Source organism: Motacilla alba, chromosome 13, assembly GCF_015832195.1.
Source record: "Motacilla alba alba isolate MOTALB_02 chromosome 13, Motacilla_alba_V1.0_pri, whole genome shotgun sequence".
Classification (NCBI taxonomy): Eukaryota; Metazoa; Chordata; class Aves; order Passeriformes; family Motacillidae; genus Motacilla; species Motacilla alba.
The window spans coordinates 15,139,551-15,161,904 of NC_052028.1; the positions used below are offsets into that span (position 1 = coordinate 15,139,551).

The following is a 22,354-nucleotide window of genomic DNA, read 5'->3' on the forward strand; positions in this document are numbered from 1 at the left end:
TGCACAGAGCTGGCCAGGAGTATGACCATAGGGATAATGAAAACAGACATTTAATTACTTGACATTATGCAGCCCAATCAATTACTGCCATGCTGCATAATTACATAAACAGGCCCCAAAGCTGCTGCTGAAACCAATGGCAAAAAAAAAAACCTTCTACAGATAAAAATACTTCTTCAAGGAAACTTGTTTTTGAAGCAGTAAATATGTTCTTGTGTTCCAAGAACATTCTTGAGGCATCTTCCAGCAATAACTTCTGGGAATGTTGTTAATTCACACCAATGTCTTGGTGCAAAACCCTGTGGGAATGTGGAGGATGAGCTGGGCTACGTGACCTACATCTTATCCCAAATATCAGAGGATGACAGGCTGCTCTGAGACCAACATCCCAGGAGCATTTCCTTCTCTCTGTCTTACTGCAGACCAGCTTTCTCATTTCTTTTATCATTTCACAACCATTTGCCTATTTTTTGGCCTTGTGTGTTGCTTAAGAGGCTTTGGCAAGCAGTCAGGAATTATTTCCAAGAGTGGTGGAGAAGCAGAGGCCAAGGGTAGTGAGTTAATAAAGCAGTGTGGGGATGGTGGTGGAGGGCTGGCATGGGATGGTGCTTCTCAAACTCCATGAGGACATGCAGAAGCTGCTTGTTAAAAATGCAGCTCATTCCTTAATGGCTTTAATACTAATCTCTACCAGGTGTTACCACTGGCTACCTGCAGAGCAGTGTTTCACCTGGATTCAGGCTCTGAGGCTGAGGGACAGGACAGGATGGTACCAGAGACCACTGAGTAGTCACTGCAGAAATCGCTCATTTTGGCTGAAATGAAAAATTCACAACACCCTTATGTTGATTACACCACACAAAAACAACAGGTATTTGTCTCCAGAACCTGAGGATTGCTGTAATTTCTCCACAAATGTCATGTATCTGTCAGCTGAGGCAATGGCTTTGTGACATTCTCACATGTCAAATACATACAAAATATTCTTTCCCTAATTTTTTTAAACAAGGGTTAATTTTCCAGGCAATACATTCTCAAGAACATCACAGCATCACAAGTTGTGGTGTGTTTGGATGCCCTGCAGGCTCACTTCTTCCAGGAGACAAAAGCAGCACACAGTGATTTTTACCCTGAAACTCAAACACCACATTTCCTGTTCTTACACTGTGAGCAAAAGTGTTTTCTGTTAACAAGTGGGATAGAAGCAAAGCACTTCAGGGAAAAAGAAGTTTTGAGATTGGAAGACAATCACAGAATGGTTTGGGTTGGAAGGGACTTTCAAGATCAGCCAGTTCTACCCCCTTCACTATCCCAGGTTGTTCCAAGCCCTTTGCAACCCGGCCTCGGACACTTCCAGGGATGGGGCAGCCACAGCTACCCCAGGCAATCTGTCCCTGCCTTATAAATACAGAAACACTTTCAAATGGGGTGTGTACCCGGGTAATTTCACTCTGCACAAGAGACACGAAGGGCAGAAACAGTCAGAGATATAATTCAAACACTTTAGAAAGCTTTATCTCAGACAAACAAAACCATTCCAAACAAAATCTTCCCCTGCTTGTCCTCCTTGTCCCCATGCAAACTTTTCCAAGGCAGGGTCTGGAGATTCAGACCATGATTTTTCTCCTGTTTTTTCCAACAGGAAGGAGACAGATTTTCTTAAGGTTCTTGGGTGGGTCTCACAGGCAGAGGCCTTGCCTGGAGCTACCAAGTAATTAAATCAGTGATATCAGGAGTGAGGATGAAACTTCCTTTACTGGTAAAGAATTAAAGGGTTCCTCACTTGAATATTATCTCCCTTGTGTTAGACAACCCTGTAACTAATTCCATTATTGTCCTTTTCCCTCTCATGCACACACAGTGCAGAATGTTGACGTAGGTAATGGATTTAGCAACACCAGGGGTTTGACTTCACAATATATTAGCATAAAAAGAATATTGGAAAGAAGTAATCTTTGATAAAGAATACCCATTCTATGCCTGCCCTGTACTTTACACCCAGTAAATTTTAAAGGATCATTTTCAGGAGAGATTTTTACCATCATTTTTGTTTGCAAACTCAGATTGCTGCTACAGCAGGTAAGTAAAGACTCCTTAATGCTATCTTGAGAAAACCATCATTATTAAAATGTGTTTTTTTTTTTCCCAATAAATTGCATTCCAAGACTCAGTACAAGGAAGGTTTATTTCACAGGAGGAAATGTGCATTCTAAGAACAACTATAAAAGCAACAAGGCTGTTCCTATTTTCTCAATGTTACCTTGCACTGTGACAAAAGAACCAAGCTATCTCTAAGAAAGGCAGAAGGAAAGAGACAGCTGTAAAGCAAGTTCTACTGGGATGTCCTCCCACAGTGTTTGGGAGGCAAATATGAAGATTCAGGAAGTATTTAAAATTCATTAAAATATTAACTTAGGATATGAAATACATAGAGATAGATTATCTAAGACTAACCTTTAAAAAGGCTTTCTTTTCCAGGGTATTCATTATGAATGGAGGAATTGCTGCAAATAAGATAAAAAGAGACATTAACCTTGGAGAGAATGGCACTTTGCTTGCATTTTCTGTTTAGCTGAACTAATACCCTAACACAAATTTCACAGCCTTTTGTCATTCACTGAGTTTTCATTTCACGTTGCCAGTTGGATTGGTATTTACAAAGGTGAATAATAAAATATTAATAAGCAAAACCTGCAATTTCACATGTAACTAAACCTGAGCTCAGTCATTTGGCATTGGCAGAGCACCTAAACCAACTGCAAGCAAGTGGAATTTGCTCCCATTCCTTTGATCTCTGTATCTTTTCTGCAGAAGCATCCCAGGAGCTTCCCTGCTGCAGCTCAGTGAAACACACTGAGGATGTTGAGGATATTTCCACATTTCCTTGGGGAAGTTCTTAACAGAAAGGCAAACACTGCCTGGGGAACTGTAAGGTTATTTGAACCCTGAGGAAAATCACTTGGATAGCACAGAATCTCCTTCTCACAGCAGGGACTGATAATCAGGACTGCACAGGACTTATCCTTACCCATGCCAGGAGAAGCCATCAGAATCCTGGATATCACCACCTGGGCAATTGCCTGCTGAGCTGCTTTGGATGAATCACCCAGTCTATTTCCATCCTCATCCGTGACAGGAATTCCAAACTGGATTTCCCTGTTGAATAAGGGGTAAAAAAATAAAGCAGTGATGGACGTGAACTTATTTTTTCACTGTTTTTTGTCACCTTATCTTTGTCCCTTAAAAATGTCAACTGTAAGAATGATGTGGTTTATTTTATTTTCTAAGTGAGTTTGTTTGTAACATTCCTCGGCAGAGAAAGATCAAGGAAAAATATGTTGAGAAGTTAGCAACTGAATATTTGTAACAGCAATCTGCTGCTTGAGTCTGGTCACAGCATTCCAAGGGGGAAAAAAAGAGATATGATTTTTTCTGTGTTCCACAGAAGGGAGAGGTCCCTTTACACATTAATCAGAAAAGTGGAATTTTCTGGACTGCTCTGGAAGTGGAGCCTGTCCTATCTGACAGCTCATGGAACACAGGAAGATTATTTTCACTGAGTTGAAACAGAAGGCTCTGTGAAATTTTCCCCCTGGCATTCTAGTCTGAGCTGTCATTTCAACCATGAAGAATATACTTGAAAGTATAAAAGGAGGCAAAAACCAAAGTATGTTTCTGTAAGTGCATTATTCTCTATTAGATCTTTTGCTCGAGTGCAGGGTTCGGTGTTAAACTCATACTGGGAGAAGCACAGAGAACAGCAAATATCCTCAGGACTGCCTTTATTCTTCTCTTCAGATTTCACAAAAGATAAAATACTACCACAGATCAACTTCCATTGTAAAGTCTAAATATTCCCTTTTCTGCCCATAACCTTGTGTTTGTAATAGGATGTTCTAAATTTGCTTTTCCCTACCACTATTCTTATTCCTAGTCAAATCACAACACAGAAAAAAAAGTTTGTTTCTGACAAACTGCATATTTTTGTCACCTCAATGGTTAGACAGAACTGCAGAGCCTGACTTCTATGACTAAGTTCTGCAGGTGGGATTTCAAGCACCATCTTTGAAATTACTGTTTTTCCCAAGTGTAGCTGCTATTCAAAGGTCCATGTGATCAAAGTTTTGAAGGAACCAGTAACTGGTTTCTGACATTCAAGAGTGAAGAACTCTTTGGTATTTATCTGAAGAGAATTATTATGTTCTATTTTATAGCTGTTACAAACAACCAGTCAAAACTTCATTCCTGCAAGGTACTGAAACAAGATAAAGATACAAAATGTGCTTTATTTAGCAACTTGCTGATCTACCAACTGAACAACATCTTTTCTTCCAGCATGAGTGATCTTTGTTCTTTTTCCTACCTTTGTCTCATTAGTGGAATATTGATGCAGTTGGCAGAAGCAACAGCAGCAAAAGGAACAAACCTCCCTATGAGAGGCGAGACGCGCTGGAAAACACAGAGAGGGGAGAAAAAAGGAAAATAAAAATGTACATAATCATTGTCTTTACTGAAATGCTTCAGCTGCTAATGACAGACCAGACTTATTTCCTTTACGTTAAAATTCAGTGAAAACTCACTGGTGGGGCAGAGAAATAAGAAATAAGTCATAAATGTTTCTCTCAGGAATGAGCAGTGGCAGGAGAGTGGCAAAAGCATTCTGAATTTAGTAGCATCACAGGGAAGTGTAATTAAAACTCCAATTAATTTTCCAAGTGCTATTAGATGCCTTGAAAGGTGGAAAAGAAACTGGAAAAAAGGCACCTTATTAGAGTCTTCATGAACCAAACATGGGCTGTTTGACAGACGTGCATAAACCCATCTCCACGGGGAAAAAATAAAGTTGGGATCTAAAGGAAGGAGCAGCCATAACAACTCCACAGTGGGAGCTGTGCATGACACAGATACACCAGAGGAGAAACGAGCTGTGAGCTTCCCAGAGGGAAACACAGTTCAGTAAGAATAGAAAAGAATACCAGCAATACCTTTGCTAGTGAATTAAGTCCTAAGGCTGTAGCAACAGCACCTGTGGTGGCAGAAACATAGGCTGTTCCCAGCTGCCTAAAACAGAAGTGAAAATGTTTGCACATGCACAGCTACATTAGTGTCACTTTGAAAAACAATTACATTTTACACACGTAGTTATGCCCCCCCAGAAGTTAAACAGGCTTTCTTGTGCTACTGCAATAAGGTGGGGATGGAAGATCTGAATGGGAGGGACACTGAATTAAACACTTTGATTTTAGCAGTAAAAATCATATTCAAGGCACATTGTAATACCGAATCAGGTTCTGCTAGTTGTGCATTGCTGCCTGTTCAGCATTTTCTCATGTACCTGAATGAACACCGTGAAGGGTTAGTTCTTTATTTAATTTCCTAATTGCTCAACCTAGTAAAATCAGCTTGGATTTCCAAGGCCATGTCTAATTAAAATCAACTATACCAAACCCCAAACACCCAGACCAGCTCTGCTGCAAACACTCCAATCCAACCCAACCTGCCCCAAACCACACTTTACATACTTCCCAGCTAGGAGGTGTCTCTATATGCTGGAATCCACAGTGTGCTCCCAGACATCTTTAAGCAAGTCAGCCCCAAAACCAGAAAGTCAAGTACTGCAATTCCAGTTTTCTATTCATAGAATCATAGAATGGTTTGGGAGGAACCATAAAGTTCATTCCATTCCACCCCTGCCATGGGTAGGGACACCTTCCACTATCCCAGGTTGCTCCAAGCCCCATCCAACCTGGCCTTGGACACTTCCAGGGATGGGGCAGCCACAGCTTCCCTGGTAACTGTGCCAGGGCCTCACCACCCTCACAGGAAAGCTTTTTTTCTGTTTATCTAACCTAAATTTCCCCTCTTTCAATTTGAGATTTCTTGATTTTTGCATCTATTTAGTCTCTTTTTTTAGACATCAAGTAGAAACAAACACAGACCAGCTGAAGGAATCTCTTTTTGTGCCTGAACCCTCAGTGTGGTGTCCGCTGGCACTGAGAAGGTGGCACAGTGACATAACTGAAGGCCCCCACAAAATATCAGCTTAGAAATATCCTGGTAGGACACCAAACTGATGAGGAAAACTTGCAAATGGTTGGCTGAGCCCTGAAACACAGACTCCTGTTAAATCCTGTTAAGTGCTCCTGATCAAGGTGCTCAGGCTTGTCTTTAATGGCAGAAACGGAGCTCTCAGCTCTGCCCTTCTCAGACTTCTCATCTGTGCACATCAAATTAATAATCAGTAGAGATAGAAAAACTTATCCCTGTCTCACCTCAAACTTTAATGCCCAACCACGTTAAAGTACACCAGAGAGCAACTTCTACTGATCAGAATTCTGAGGTTCAGTGCCTGACCTGACAGTGATTGGGGCATCCCCGCTCCTGTTTGTGTAGTTCACTATAGCATTGAAGGACTGGTTGACCCACTGCCAGAAAAGCACTGCTGGTGTCGTTCTTGAAAAGAGAAACAATTGTAATTATTGTTAATAAACTCACAGTTGAATTAATAGCACAAGAAAATGATGACAAATCAAGAAGAGCCACTGCAAGCAGTAACCATGCAGAAGTTCTTGCATATTTGGATGAAACAGTACAGTCAGTGAGATACTGATACTTGATAGAGTTATTTTAGAAGAAGATTTTAAAAATCACCTAGTTTTGAACCTGAATAGTAATGCAAAGAAAAGGGAGAGAGCTTCTCTAAGTGTTATAGATAATAACAGAACAAGCAGTTAAGAGGAGGCAGTGCTTGGGAATGGGCACCTGTCCTGGGGGTTTAAATCATACTCTTGACTGCAATATAAAGCACACGCATGTTTTATAAACACCATCCAAAGCTGAGGTGTGTGTCAGGAGTTTGTACAATCTCAGCATCCAAAAGGCTGCTGCTGTTTCCTCTGAGCTCCCACCAGTTCCTGCATCCTGTGTCAAAAAAATGTCTCTATTGTGGAGGCTGCTAAGAGAGCACTGGCTCTGCTTCAGTGGGCTTCACTGTCCTGGAGATTCCAGAACCACTGAGGAAATGCAGGGGAGCTGCAGAAACTTCACAGCCAATGGTCATGTCTATAACAGTAACTAAAATCAACCATACCAAATGGATTGAAGCATTCCGAGTACTCACGGGGCAGACAGAACATCCTGCATGCCAGTAAGGCTGGAAATTCCCAGGGATCTCCTTCTCTTTGTCCTCCACACAGATGGGATTTTGGAACATTTCCCAGTTTGAGGGAAAGTGGGATGGTGAAGGAGAAAGGCTAAGGGCTTATCTCAAAACTACTTCTAGAAAGAACCATTAATCAACGTCAGGGAATGAGGAGAGAGAAGAGGAAAAGGAAGCAAAATTTCACATTTAAAAAGATTTACAATAAATCTCTTGACAATAACATTGATTTTCACTTCTCTAATCGGCAGGCAAATGTTTTATGTGCTTTACTGCCATCTCTCACCTGTAAAAGGTCATCATACAGCCTGTGATAGTCATGTTCATGGGCACCTGGGCAGACATTCGGCCGATCACGAACATCTTCTCCCCAGTGTCGGGGTGAAAGGCTGAATCATAAATGTATTTTGCTCTCCACAACTCATCTTCTGTCAAGCCAGGTGCCACAATACCTTGTCTTGGGACAGGTTAAGAGACAAGACAACAGCAAAAAAGCACAAGTGTTATAAAATGCTGCAAATGCCCGTGAGAAATGTGGCATCAGAGGATTTGGAGATTTCACCCTAAGTGAATGGAGACTCTCAGATAGTTTGTAGAGATTCTTCAGCTTTTAAATGGATTGGTGAAATAAAAAGAATTAAAACTCTCAGCAGTGGTTATGCTGGCTGAGTCTATTTACTCAAAGCTGCACTAGGTTTTCGAGTTAAAATTTGGAGCCAAAATCTCTGAGGTCATTAGTGTGAAACGATGAAAATTCACTTTGAGAGTATTTAAGAAATAACTGCTCCAAATGCTACACATAAGAGGAAGTTTTAAGCTTTGTTGTTATATTAACTACCTTCAGAATTAGACTCTTCTGTATTTCAGAATCCTTAAGAGGGGCATGACTTCCCCATCCATTAGCAGATTTGATTAAAAATAAAAGGGTTTCAAGCTCTGAAGTGGGAATAGGAAGTTGCAATGAATACAGTGTTTTAAGTATTTCCTTTTAGATATATCACCATGTACTTAGCATTGACTTGGACTCTTTGGGGCCAGTAGCAGAAGTAGTCAATGTCATACCTGTAATCATGCACAATTTTTCTTGCATTTTCCAGTTTGGCATCAGATAACAAAATATTCCTGGGGTCTGTTACAGTGAAGAAGTGATTGGCTCGTCCAACAAAAGTGCTTTGATCCCATCGGGGCTCCTTGATATTAATATTTAATGGGATATCTGGTGCCATCTTCAAAAGGTCTGCCAAGAAAACATCAACATTTGCAATTCAAAATTCCACTCATTTCCTAATGTATCTAGAACCTGCAAGATGAAAAGTGGCCACATTTAGAGTAAAAAACCCAGAGAACAAACACCAAGGAATCTGCAGAACAGGGGTTTAAAGGGGTAAGTCTGCAGAAATGCTTCTGTGTCCAGTGCCCTAAAACGTTTATGCATTATTTATTACCTTTGTACAAATACCTGAGGATGAGGCAGATGCAAAGGAAGCACAGAAATTTATTAATAAACCGGCATACCAAACAACAATATACTAATCAGAAAGTGCTTTACTTCAGTGGTGAATTACTGTTTGTTGAAAACAACGTATTGAAGGGAATGAGAAATAAACTATTTCAAGAGATGCCTGAAGTCCTAAAAAGTGCAGTGACAGATGAAATATTTAAAAAAATCCAGTTAACTTCTCTGGCGTAGCAAAACAAACCAAAAATTAGGAACACAAACCCAATTGATTTTAATAAATGTTGTTTCTCTAAATCCATGCTTTAACAAAACAGAGATTATATAATGCAACAATTGCTACATTATGAACACATGACCAGACCTCCTAATGATACTTCAAAGATGGTTAAAGAACTACAGTGAAGGACACTGAAGAGTTGTGCATTTATGGGGCATAAAGCCCAGAAAAGCAAAAATTACTTCAGGGTGACTAAATTTACTTCAACATCTACAAACAAAAGGACAGTCCCTCCATAGCACAAGTATATGGATTTTAACTTTCTTAAAAGAAATTTCTGCAACATATTCAACAACCAGAGGAAAAAAAAAACCTCCTCCAAATAATGCTTGTTTCAAATGGCAGAAAGAAATTGGATCTATATAAATCCATTTTAATGTATTTATAAATAAAGATCCAATTTTAGATGATCTTTAAGGTCCCTCCCAACCCAAACCATTCTGTGATTCTATGATACCAGGACAGTAATAGGTCTGGTAGGAGAAACTGATCTTTTCCCACTGACATTTCCCTCACTGTTAAGTTCATTATTGTACAGCACTGTTTATTAGCAGGATTATTTTCATGTGCACATCTCTCAACCAGGCACGCTGCAGGATGAACACAGATCATGGAAATGAAAAGACTCAGGACAGATTTGGAGAACAGATTTCTCACGCACAGCATCTCAACAGGAGATGCTCCTTAGGTTTCTTTTCCTTTTCTTAGTACTTTGCCACTAAAAACACCCTCCTGTGAGCAGTGCTGTGTTGTGAATTAATAGTCCATCTTCTGGTCTAAAATGGGAACTGCTGGTTTTGCAAAGCCCTGTGAAAGCAAGTGAACTCATTTATTCAAGCCCTCTTTTCCATCAAAATAAAGATAAAAATCAGGACTGGATAAAAATTAGGATAAAAATTAGGGCTGGTAACTTGTTCTGTGAATGCTTCCCTTATTTGCAGGAAAGTTCAAGTGTAAATGCTTTTCTAATTAAATTATCCATTTCATTAAGAAAGATTAAAGCTGCTTTAGGATAGCTTATGATAATCTGGTTAAAGCTGTCTAATGCAGGCTGAATAAAGCAGTGCATCCATAGAAGCTTTTTTATTTATTTTCATTTTGGATTATTCTTTCTTTTCATTCTGACTAGAATATACACTACTGGGTTCTCTGGGAATTCCCTTTATTTACTTCTGATACCTCTGTTCACAGACCCAAATCCCTCAGTAATAAGAAATCCAAACATTAAGGATCTACCTTCACAGCAGATGGTTCAATTCAGGATTGTTTCAGTCTGAAACAATCAGAAAAGGTGAATGTACAGAACACAGGAGATTAAACACATTCACATCCTGCTTTTATCCCCTCCCCGCTTTATCTGCTCTGATGATCCTTGACCCAGGTGAGCTGATGGAATTTACTATCTTGGCAGGAAACTAATGCAGCAGGGAGATTGTACTGGAGGGAAATAAACCCCTGCAGCTGCACAGCTGGGGTGACCTGCTGGAGAGCAGCTCTGGAGTCCTGCTGGACAGAGAGCCCTCCATGACCAGCAGAGTGTCCTGGTGACCCAGAATGCCAACAGGATCCTGGGTGCATTGGGAAGAGCATCTTCAGCAGGTCGGGGAGTGATCCTGCCTCTCTGCTCAACCCTTTGAGGCACCTCTGGGGTGATGTGTCCAGCTGTGGATCCTCAAGACATGGAGACCTGGAGCAGATCCAGCAGAGGCTGCGGAGCTGAGGAAGGGTCTGGAGCATTTCTGTGCCCAGGAAAGGCTGAGGGAGCTGTGGCTGCTCAGCCTGGAGAGGAGCCCTCAGCCCTGGGTGTCCCTGGGTGTCCCTGGGTGTCCCTGGGTGCAGGGAGGTCAGAGCAGGGCCAGGCTCTGCCCCGGGGCCCAGCAGTGGCACCAGAGGAAGGGGCAGGGACTGAGCCAGGAATTGCCCCTGCACAGGAGGCAGAACTCTGCCCTGGGCAGTGCCCAGCCCTGGAACAGATTTCCCAGATGTCTCCATGCCTTTCCTCCTGCTGTTACCCATCCTAGCCAGGCTCAGCTACCAGAGACAGGTCAGCACAGGTTTGGTCTCCCTTTCTCCTTGTAAATCTACAAAACAGGCTTAGTGCTGCTGCAGCAGCAAAAAGCAGCCTAGCAGGAAAATGGAAAACATCCATTAATTCATGTGCTACAACAAAAAATCATGCTTGAAATGTCTGTGACTGTTTAGAAAGATGGGAACAGAGAACATGGAATTCACTATTACTAATCTTAATAAGGGACATTCAATCCTGCATAGGATAGGGGGTGGGACAGCTGCCCACCCCGTAAAAGGGTTAAATCTCCTGTAAAAAGGGGTTTAAATTTTAGGTGACAGCTATTTAGGTACACAAACCCATTTTCTTCTCTCAGTGATGTGGCTGACTCGCCCTTTTAGCAGGTAAGTAGGAACAATGCTGGTCTAAAGGACTTAAACCAATGCCCACAGAGAAAGAGCAGATGTCACACACACAAGGGAGTGTAAAAAAGTTGAGATTACATGATTTGGAGACCAATAAAACTTGCAGTGAAGTAAAAAAGGTGTCTGAGTTTGCCAGTCACGGGGCTCTGAATCACAGACCTGTTACGACAGTGCCTAAGAGAACCAGGGAATTTCTGTCTCGAAAACTTAGAAGTTTTCCAGCAAAATATTTTTAAAACAAAGGGCCCATTTCTTGTTTTGAAGAGACTGCTACCCATGACTCATCAGACCCCATTAGTAAATGCTGAAAATGGAAATAAATCCCATAAAGCAAAAATATAAGCTAATAAAGTGCTGATAGACTTCAAAGGGATCCCCTTATAAAACAAAATGTCCAACAATAAAGTAAAAGTGGTGACTGCACAAAAAAGGTTTCATCAATACATTGTCTAACAGCCATGGTCATCATCATAAATGAGATGGTTTTTAAGTTTCATTTTTTATTTAACCAGTGAAACTGTAAGAAAGAGGTGCAATACCCTCAATTTAAGTTGCTGCAACACTATTTTTACCTACCTGCCACCTTAATTTTCAGATACAATTTCAGAGGGGAGCTGCTGTTTGCATAATCTATTCAAATACTTAATAATAAAAGCACTGTAATAAAACTACCTAAGATTTAATTATTATTTTAACTGCAATGCTTTGTCAAGGGTGGAACTCAACTACTTTCAGTGATCTAATTTTCCCTCTGTACTAAGTGTGCCCAAGATTTAAGTTCTCATTATCCATAATTGAATTGGGTACAGAAAAAATAAAAGGACATTAGGATTAAATAAAATTTAAATAAATCCATATGAACCTTGAGATAAGTTGAAAGTTTGCAAAGGAACTGGAAAGGAAAAGCCCAATAAAAACAAAGATAAAACTGTTTGCTTTGTTACAATCAACCAATGAAGGCAAACTACCCAATCATTAATTAATTAATTAAGGTGCCCATATATGTAAATACCTGAATTTATTGCTCCCACCTGCTGCTACCCAGAAAACACCAACTAATTCTGAAATAGGATACAATTTCAACCAACAGCACCTTTACTTTTAATGTGGAAGCAGCAAAATTGCCCAGGCAGTTGCTCTTCTCCACAATCAAAGCCATGAACAGAGGATTTTGGGAAACAAAATGAATTTTATAAACACATCAGTTGTTGCAATAATCCGTACTGAAATGTCACTTTGAGGTTATGGTCACACAGGAGGATCAGCAGTACTGGAAAGGACAAAGAATGACATTGTAACACAGTCAAACAATTAACAACTCTCATGGAAAACATGCAGTAAGGGAGAAAATGATCCATATTTTCACTATTTCACATAACAGAGCAATTAGGAAGGTATTTAATAGAATCACTTGTACCTGGAAACTCTGCAGCTGTTTTCCCCAGCAAATTAAATCAACACTGAAGGCTGGACTATGCTCTCTGGCACATTCATATCACTAAACCCTTTCAGTTTCCAAACCAGAGCAGCGTATCCAAAGTGCCCGTGGAGCAGAGCAGCTAAATCCTGCCTCGTGCTGTGGGATTGTCTGGCTGAGCATCAGCTGTGCTGGGCAAACCCTGGCCCCCTGAACAATGCCAGGGGTGTCATTCTCGTGACCAGGGACATTTTTTTGGCACTCATTGTCTCCCCAGCACTCACACAGAGGTGCAGCTCCTCCTATGTACCACATTTTCAGAGTCATAACTGATGGTGATTAAGTTTTTCCTCAACACATGGCTGTGTTTTCCTCCAGTGAGGAAAAACTGAGAGAATTGGGATTGTTCAGGCTCACTGTGGCCTTCCAGTGCCTGAAGGGAGCTCACAGGAGAGATGAAGAGAGACTTTTCACAAGGGCCTGGAGCAACAGGACAAGAGGGAATGGCTTCACACCAAAACAGAGCAGGGTTAGATTGGATATCAGGAAAAAAACCTTCCCTGTGAGGGTGGTGAGGCACCCAGGGTGCCCAGAGAAGCTGTGGCTGCCCCTGGATCCCTGGAAGTGACCAAGGCCAGGCCGAACAGAGTCTGGTTTAGTGGAAGGTGTCCCTGCCCATGGCAAATTTCTTGCCCTCTCTGATCAGATGGAACCATCTGCCAGCTCATGCTCTAAAGTTTAATACCAATATTAACTGGGGGTAATAAAGGGTTTCAGAATAAGTGAGAGTGGCCTGCCTTAACAAAATAATTACATACAAAACCTGCACAAAGTCTGATCGACAGTTTTGGTACAAAGGCTACATTTAGTTTTTCCACAGAACCAGCAATAACAGAAGACTTTAAACTTTGTTTAAAGGTTAACAGCAGCAGTTGCAACAAGTATACAAAATGCAGATTCAGGAGTTATCTGGAGTTCAACTCTCTGCTGTTCCTTTACAGAGTTCCTCTTTTGAACATCTCATTTGAAGGTCATGCAACCACTTTCCAAACCAAAGCAACAGTGAGAAGAGTAGCAATAACTCTTTAATTTATTTCACTCAATTTTGAACAACCTAGATACTTGATAACTTATTTTAAACTGTGTTGCATGACTGAATAATCCAGATGGGCAAATGATCTGGGAAATTCTGGGCAACTTAAACTCATGCAGCAGTGCACAAATGATGAAATGCAGCTTTGCCACCTTCCTTGGAACCATTTATATTTTGTTCTGTTACTGACACCTTGTATTTTAACCCAAGCCTTGAAAAACTCCACTCCAAAATTAAGAATTTTCATCAGTTTCTTTACAGTATCAGCTAAAACTGGGACTAGAGTGACAGAAAGGGAAATTTCATGATGATATAAGTGTGAACCCAGGGAGAAGTCTGAAGAGAATTTCACATCCAAAAGCAGGGCAGATATAATTGTGATAATGCTCGCTGTGACATTTGACTTCTTGGTGCCCAGCTCCCAAACTGCAACCTCCTGCTACAAAGCACGGGATGAGCTGAGTAATCCAGCTTAAAACAGAATTCCAACCAGCCTGCACAAATGCTGAAAGGAAGGTGTAACTTTTGTGGTGTCCTTTACCAGGACTTAGACCCATAAGTTCTGGTGAGGTAACGGTGCTCAGGTCAGATAATGATTCACAAAATCTAGAGACAAATAAGAATTCTTTTTCTAAAGAGCAAGTGTGAGGCTTTTCCCTGAAAACCCAGTAAAAATAGAAGACAACAGCAGAACCTCTTTCTTCACAGAATCCTTTAGGATTCTTTAGAATAAGAATAGTTCAAAAAGTTAGAGCCAGGTGCTGCTGATATTTCATGTGCACTGGGAGAGACAAAAATAAGATGTGAGACTCTTAGGTCCCTACATCTCATCCTTAACAACTTGATGTCCAGCTGTCAGTGCCTTGTTCTGGGAAATGAGATGCAGCCTGGAAAATCTTGAGGTTGAGAAAAGTACCTGCTGCTAGAAAATGGGGTGAACAGCTTCTCTTCTTCCTTCTCTTTGTAAATCAAAGTGCCCACAGCTGCTGGTTTTTGCAGAGCTGAGTTCTTCTGAGACATTTCCCATGCCACTTTTGATAGAGAAATACTCCAGAGTCCTGCTAGGCCTCTTTATTCCTCAAGTAACGCATTGTTCCTTTTTTGGGGCTCCTTTGTCTGAACAAACTCAGGATTTTTCTTTTCCAATGCCTAACTTTCCACAATGCCCACCCAAAGGGCTGTTGTCTTAGGAGAAAACACAGGAAATAAACCTCCCTCTGATTAGGAAAAAGTGACCTGTTCTACTTTGAAACTACAAAACATTGGCAAAGCAACAGCAGAAAGGCAAATCCATGTTTTAATTGCCCTGGCAAAGAAAGGAACACAAGGCCTTCTCCAGGGATGTCAGTCATGGCAGTTAATTAGTTCAAATGGGAAGAACTAATAGACTTTCTGGGGAAAAAAAGCACTTTTGTGTGGTGGTAAAACAGCCCATGTGAGACTTATCAGGGTCTGTAAGCAGCGGTGTTCCTCTATTTGCAGTACATTTGGTGCCACAGTTTGAAATAAGCAGCACAGCTGATGACTGGGAGTCTGATGCAATGTACTTACACCAAATGTTAAAGCCACTTGCCAAGTTTTTCTTACTCAAAGCACCTTCCACCAATAAAATGCCTATTTAAATCACCAGGGAGAAAAAAAAAATTGTCTGCCCTATGATTTTTCCTACTGCAATCCTAAATGGAATGCTGGAGAAGGCAAAGCATGGCAACACTACAAGATGCTTGGTTTTTCTTTTTTTTTTTGCTTATAAATGTACATCCCACTTGTAGCCTAGCAACAAAAGCAGCAGCCAGGGTGAGATGAGCCTGCTGCTGGGGCTCTCTCCTCAAAACAGGAGCCATCTTTGGCGTGTAACTTGACCAGAGATTTCATCATTCTGCATTAAAGCCAGCTCCAGATGTTAGAGGTCCCTGCAGCCAGCTCAGCTCTGCCAGCTTTGCTTTGCCACCTCCTCTCCCTCTGCACGAGGCACGTCCAGAGACGCCGCACGTGTTCACCTCATCTCCACACTCAGGAAAATAAACCTCCTTTGCTAACCAAGGTTAGTGCAACCTCTCATTTCAGTCCTGACTGCTGCAAGCTTGTTTCTGCTCCCTGTGTTTTAACCCCCACCAATAAACTGCAGTAGCTTCGAATCTAGCCCAGGTGTGTGCATGGCCCTCTTCTGTACTTTTCACTGTTTCATGTATCTTTTACCATCCAGGTGATATTTTAATTGCACATTGGTACAAAGCAAATCTTCACCCCGCCCAGCAGTATAATAACAATAGATTATTTATAATTCAAGAAATTTTTTAAAATTATTAATACTCATATTTAAAATTCTGTCTCTGACTACCAGGTGTCTGACCTTGGAGTTATCTGGCGATTTCCTCCCCTGGAAATGATGATCCTGCAGCAGGGAGGTTTGTCTCTCGCAGGCCTGGAATCTGTGCCGCCGTCACGCAATCCCTGTGACACAGACAGCGCTGCTCAGGGGACAGGGGCAGGTTTTGGGGAGGAGGGGGCTGTGACAGCCCCACACTGCCAGCGTCCAGCTACCACAGGGACAGGGTGGCACATGGGGCTGGGACCCTGGGGAGGTGACAGGGGTGACACACAGAGCTAGGCCCCGATGGAGGGGATGGGTTGACACATGCAGCTGGACCTCTGTGCAGGAGACAGGGCAACAAAACAGATCAGGGGCTCTGCAGGGTAACAGAGGTGACATGCGGGGCTGGTCCCCTGTGGAGGGGTCTGGGGTGACATGCGGGGCTGGTCCCCAGTGGAGGGGCTGGACCCCTGAGGAGGGAGGAGAGCTCACAAACAGATCAGGGCCTCTGCCCTGACCAGCGGTGACACAGGTGACAAATGGGGCTGGGCTTCTGCGGAGGGGCCGAGGCGACACGGGGGGGCTGCTCCCCTGTGAAGGGGACGGAGCAACACGGGGCGCTGGGTCCCTGCGGAGGGGACCGGGGTGGCAGATGGAGCTGGGTCCCTGCGGAGGGGACCGGGGTGGCAGATGGAGCTGTGTCCCTGCCTGGTCAGCACGGTACGGCACTTGGGAGTGCCGCCGGCTCCTCCGCCCGTCCCCGGCCGCAGCCCCAGCCCCGCTACTCACCCGGCCGCCGGCCTCGCGCCGCGCTGGCCCCGCTGCCCGGAAGAGCCTCGCTCGCTCGCTCGGCGCGGCGGGCGAGGGGCCGGGAGCCGGCGGGGCCGCCCCGCTCCGCCTCGCTCCGCCCCGGCGGGGCCGGGCCGGGCAGGGCCGTGCGGGCAGCGCCCGGGGCCGCCCGCACCCCGCTGGCCTCAAGGCCCGGCTCGGCGCGGGGTGTGGATGGCGTTTGTCGCACGGTTACTGCTGTTAATTATTTAATGGAATATCCTCTGCTGGGATCGGCAGGGTCCCACTGCTGGCCCCCCACAGCCCCGGCAATCCCACCGTGTGCCGAGAGCGTTTGCCAAACAAACGCTCCCCCTGAGCTCTCTTGGGATTCCCTGTGGAACCCAACCACCCTTTGAGTGAAGAACCTTTTCCTGATTTTCTCCCCTGACACAGCTCCAGCGATTCTCTCGAGTCCCATCGCTGGTCACAGAGGGCAGAGATCGGTGCTGACCCTCCTGAGGAAGCTGCAGCCCACATAATCACAGAATCACGGACTGTTCTAAGGGACCCTCGAGGATCACTGACTAATCCTGAAATATGGCCCTGAATGGCCCATACAGGGACCGGGTGAGGTCTGTCAGTCTCCTCCAGGCACTGGATTTGGATTGTTGTTTCAGGGTTATTACCCAAAACCCCAGCCACACTAAGCCCCCACACCTGGCCATGAGGGACAATGAATTGCCATGTGTGAGGACAGCACAGCTCAGCAGGCTGCTCTGAAGGTCGCTCAAGTACCAGGCTTGTCACAGCCCTTGCACCTGAGGGAGGAGATAAAAAGTGCAGGAGCAGCCAGATAAGGAATATCCACATGTCACTGTCACCCTCTGCTCACACACATCCCTTCCTCAGCCGGGCTCCCAGCCCTAACCTGGTGTGTGGTGTGGGCACTAGGAAGGCAGCAGTTCTCAGGGCAGGACGTGTCTTCATCTCTATTTCAGCAATTCAAAACTGCTGGCACCCAGAAATGATGCTCTGGATACAGCTGTGGAGGAGGAAACCGGCACAGGGACAAATGGTGGCCTCCCCACTGTCATTTTTCTTCTTCCTGTTATTCCCAGGATGGCTGGGCTGCTGCAACAGTGGAAACACTTTGGAATTTCAAACCTTCTGGTTTGCTTTTTTGCTTCCCCTGAGGTTCACATCAGTCCTGTGCAACCTGGAGGAGTGGCAGCTGGGCAAGCAGAGCAATGCTACTCTTCAGCTCTTTGGATACAGGACTGACCTCCCTCTCCCTGCTCATTGCTTATTCATACTGAATGGGAATTTTGTATTTAAAAAGTAATTTTGTATTAAAGAGCCATGACTCTACCCGGGTATCAAGTATTTGTGGAGTTGTACTTACTGATGAAAGCCTTGCTGTTAATACTCAACTTCTATGAAATTATATATATATTTTTTTTTCATAAAATAGAATTGTGTAGGCTAGAGATTTTTTTTCCAGTTTTTAACTGAAAGCCAACTCAGTTAATGATTTTTAATAAAAAATTAAGAGTCAGCCTTCATTCTGACACAGCCACATCCAATCTCAGATGTCTCCTGTTCTATTTCCCCTCTGGCTCCACAACTTAAATCTTAGAGATAAAAATATGACAATTGCAGCTGCAAATATGCCAAGTGAGAGTCCATCATGAAAGGATAAAGATTGGCACTGATATCCTTGTACTGCACAACAAAATTTGTGCCCAATTTATAAATTTCCCTGCTAATGTCTATTTCTTTTTAGTCTTGTCAGTCAGCTCCCAGTCTCCATGACCAGTGACAGATTCAACACTGACACATCTGTGGTGGTGTCTGGCCATAACAATTGTTGCTAAAAAACATGGCAATGACTGAGCAGGAAAAACACCTTGTTCAGGAAATGGAAACAGCTGGATGTTGTGCAGAGAAATAAATTTGTTGTTGTTGGGTGTAGGTGGGGTTGTTTTGTATGGTTTGCATTCTGAGCATTGATGTGTTCTGCCTGTAATAATTTCCTTGTATCCCAAAGATAACAATTTGTTAATCTGATTTAAAACCACATGTGGACTTTTCTTCACATCACAATTGAAATTCTACTTGCAGAGTATTTAATCTGGATATATGAATTCCTGAATTCTTTCTCTGAGTCACTACATGCAAAGCTGCATGAGTTAATAGTTTTCTCTGTGCTCAGTGCAGATGGTTTTGAGCAGCTACATAACTTCTCTTTCACTGGACGAGTCATTTCTCCCATTGCTGAGTAACAAATCTGATATTTTGCCATGAATCCTGAGGAGGCTCGAGATGGCTCTGAGCAATCACCACCCGTTACTCATGAGCTACAAACTGAAAGGCAAATGGGTGAATATGCGTAGTCACAGAATATCTGACCTCTGACTCTTTGTCTTTCTTCATCTGCACTAATTTTCACACTAAAATGCTTTTGTATCTATTTAAAATGTATGTCTGGATTAATCAAATAAACCCCACCCCAGCTCCTTTTGAAGCATCCCCTGCAGTTGCCATATTTCCCAAGGGATATATTAATAAATCCTGCAAACTCCCATGTACATTTGTTGAGCTAGGGAAGAATTTGACCATCTGCATGTTTCCACCTGCAAGAATTCCCAGACTATTACAGGGCAAATTCTTCCCCACACTGACCAGAAAAGGAGGATTTCTGTTCCTCCAATATTACTGCCTCATCTAAGAAATCGTCTCTACTGTATTTGCTTTCCTGTATTCCTAAGTGAACATTGGTATATTTTATGTTTTTTCTCCATTTCCAATTAGCCCTGAGAATCAACTGAGTAAATGAAGAGCTGCTGCACATGCTTTTATGAACAGAAATGTCCAGTAAGTGGCACTGCAGGACCAGGAATTTCAAACCCCGGGTAGAAAACAGTGCAGAGTGAAGACAAATGTGCGAGATGTCAAAACTTCTCTGCTCCATGAAAAGAAGTAGCTGTAGAGCAGTGGGGAATGACGTGGTGATGTTCCCAAAGGCACATGCAGGGATCTCGGGTGTTTTTAGCAGATGGCTCTGGAATAGGATGTCAGGAGCTGGCCTTGGCACCAAGCTGGCTGTTATCAGGGGCTTGCCAGAAGAAAGCAGCAGCATTTCTGGGAATGATTCATTAGCACTCGATGGGAGGTGCCTGTGAAGGCTCTGTGCTGGGTTTTGCTATCAGGAGCAGAATGCTGGGCAAGGTGAACCACGTGTATCCAGCATTTCCTGTGGTTTCCTGACGTAATGTACATTAATTTTATGTAGAAGATCCAAACTTCAGACTGGGACATTGGTACAGTCTGAGGGAGTTCAAGGATTGTTTTTGTAAATGTGCCAGTGATTTCTGTGAGTCTGTGTCAGTACATCAAAAACCACCACCCTGTCTTCCCAGTCTCAGCTGGTAAGGAATAAACTATTATCTTGGGAAATTTGATCAAACAGGCAAGTAACACAACATTTTTTGGCAATATAAATTGTAATGAAACTCTTATATAAGCTGATAGAGTGTTACTTACAAAATCACTTAAATGCTTTGGCTCCATCTGCAATATTTGAACTCAGTTCCAGGTTACTCATGCTCTGCTGTGCCAAGCTAAATTAATGCATACTCAATTTTCCTCTTTCTCTAGATGCACAGTTATATCGGATAAGAATGGAAGGGAATGAAGATGAAAAGCCAATCTGCATTTAGAAGGGACATAAAGCTGTGTTTAAAGGGATAAACCAGCCTTTCAAGGGGATTAGGAAGCCATTTCCTCTATGATGTGGCTATTTTATAAATGTCTTTTGTGGGATCATTGCTGCCATGAAAGATCCATGCCAGCTCTCACAGCTCCTTCAAACAGACCTGAATTTTTTTTTTTCATCAGCGTCTAAGGACCAGATATTGATTTATCTTTTTACTTTCACCCCCTGAGCCTTTCCTGTGGCTTTAGAAAATATTTAAAAATATGAGAATGAGGTGTGTCAGCACACCAATGACAAAATCTGTCATATATGACAAAACAGGACACCAGAGGACAACTGGGCACATCACAACATGCAGCAGCACAAGCAGCATGGAAAAACCCTTGACACGGTGCCACAACCCGGTGGATACACCTGAAAGCAGACAGAAGTGCTTAGAGAGTAGTGAGAGATTCATAGAGGCAGGAAATTCCTGGAAAGTTATGGAAAATGTCTAGAAAAACATGGGAAAGTCCTAGAAAACTACAGGGAACTCATAGAAAAATTATGGGACCTCCTTAGAAAGGAAAATTGAATTCTTAGAAAGCTGTGGGAGAACCCCAGGAAAGCAAAATGTGAGTTCTGAAAAAAATGCCTACAAATTCCCAGGAAGCTGGAGGGAATTTTGTACAAAATGAGGAGGAATTGCTATGAGGCAGACGAGAAATCCTAGAAGGAAATGCACAGCTCTTAGAAAGCTGTGGGAAATTTCTAAAGAGCAGAAGGGAATTCTTATAAATAGTACACAATTCCTGGAAAGCATCAGGGAACTTTCTACTGACATGGAACTTGTACCTGGATGACATCCCTAATTTTTGCCTCTCCTAAAAGGAGAGGGCTGATTTGATGGACTGAGAGAAGAGACTCTGGATGCTTGTCTTGGTGGAGCTGAGTCCTGATGAGCTTTGTGGGGAGGGAGCAGGAAGAACAGGCTGCCTTGGAAGGCCCCTGACCTTGGGACAGATGTTGACAAGTGGATAATGAACCTCAGGGAACATTTCCAGCCTGGGAAAGTACAGCCTGTTAGAGACTGTCTCAGCAACAGGGCAGGGAAAAGCCAAGGACATCAAAGCAGGGTGCAAAGAGGGAGAAGTTACTCATGTTGGGGGGAAGAAAGAGTTCTACCTGATGGGGTGGACCAGGCAGAGAGGCTAGGACAGAATAACAGATCCAGGTGAACAAGGGTGAGAGTGGATTTGGGATAACATCACAGGTTGGGGCAGTTGGATCACTGGGTTTTTCAGAAGTGTGAATGAAAGTTACGTCAGGAGGAGTGAAGCAGCCCAAGGCTTAGACCTCGGTACAGATTCTTGTGTGGAATATTGTTCCAGTGTTTTATTGAGCTTGGTGGGATGTTTCTGATTGCTGTCAAGCCCAGATTATGTGGTTTGACTTTGACAAGGAGCCTTGGAGAAGAGTTTAATCCCAGAACCTGAAGGTGAAACTGCAACATCACAACAACAGCAGGGTTGTGTGGGGAGCTGCAGATGGGAAAATGCTGCCTGAGACAGCAGAGCTGCAGGACTGGCACATTTGGAGTGGTCTGGTCCTTGCTGGACTGATCCTGTGTGCTGTGGCTGGACGTGCTGTGCTCTGTGGGGCTGCTCCCCTTGCAGAGAGCCCTGGCTGGGCTCCTGTGGCTCCCTGTGGTGCAGCTCTGAAATGCTGCTGCCAGTC

The 22,354-nt window shown here is 43.2% G+C and overlaps 1 protein-coding gene across 3 annotated transcripts in view; it reads right to left on the reverse strand.

The window, feature by feature from the left end:
- The window catches only part of SFXN1 (sideroflexin 1), a 38,962-nt gene that overhangs the window by 4,886 nt on the left and 11,722 nt on the right, over positions 1 to 22,354 (reverse strand). The window contains exons 1-9 of one of the 3 annotated variants that reach the window (XM_038150061.1): positions 16,942 to 17,081; positions 16,192 to 16,292; positions 8,222 to 8,396; positions 7,446 to 7,616; positions 6,355 to 6,453; positions 4,986 to 5,061; positions 4,364 to 4,449; positions 3,029 to 3,156; positions 2,455 to 2,504 (exon numbers count right to left, since the gene is read on the reverse strand). In XM_038150061.1, coding sequence (XP_038005989.1) covers positions 2,455 to 2,504; positions 3,029 to 3,156; positions 4,364 to 4,449; positions 4,986 to 5,061; positions 6,355 to 6,453; positions 7,446 to 7,616; positions 8,222 to 8,385 — 774 coding nt within the window. In that variant the 5' untranslated portion in view covers positions 8,386 to 8,396; positions 16,192 to 16,292; positions 16,942 to 17,081. Of the gene's footprint in view, positions 1 to 2,454; positions 2,505 to 3,028; positions 3,157 to 4,363; positions 4,450 to 4,985; positions 5,062 to 6,354; positions 6,454 to 7,445; positions 7,617 to 8,221; positions 8,397 to 12,745; positions 12,919 to 16,191; positions 16,293 to 16,941; positions 17,082 to 22,354 lie in introns of those variants that run through there. The other 2 variants (XM_038150062.1, XM_038150063.1) reach the window with 2 other exon arrangements.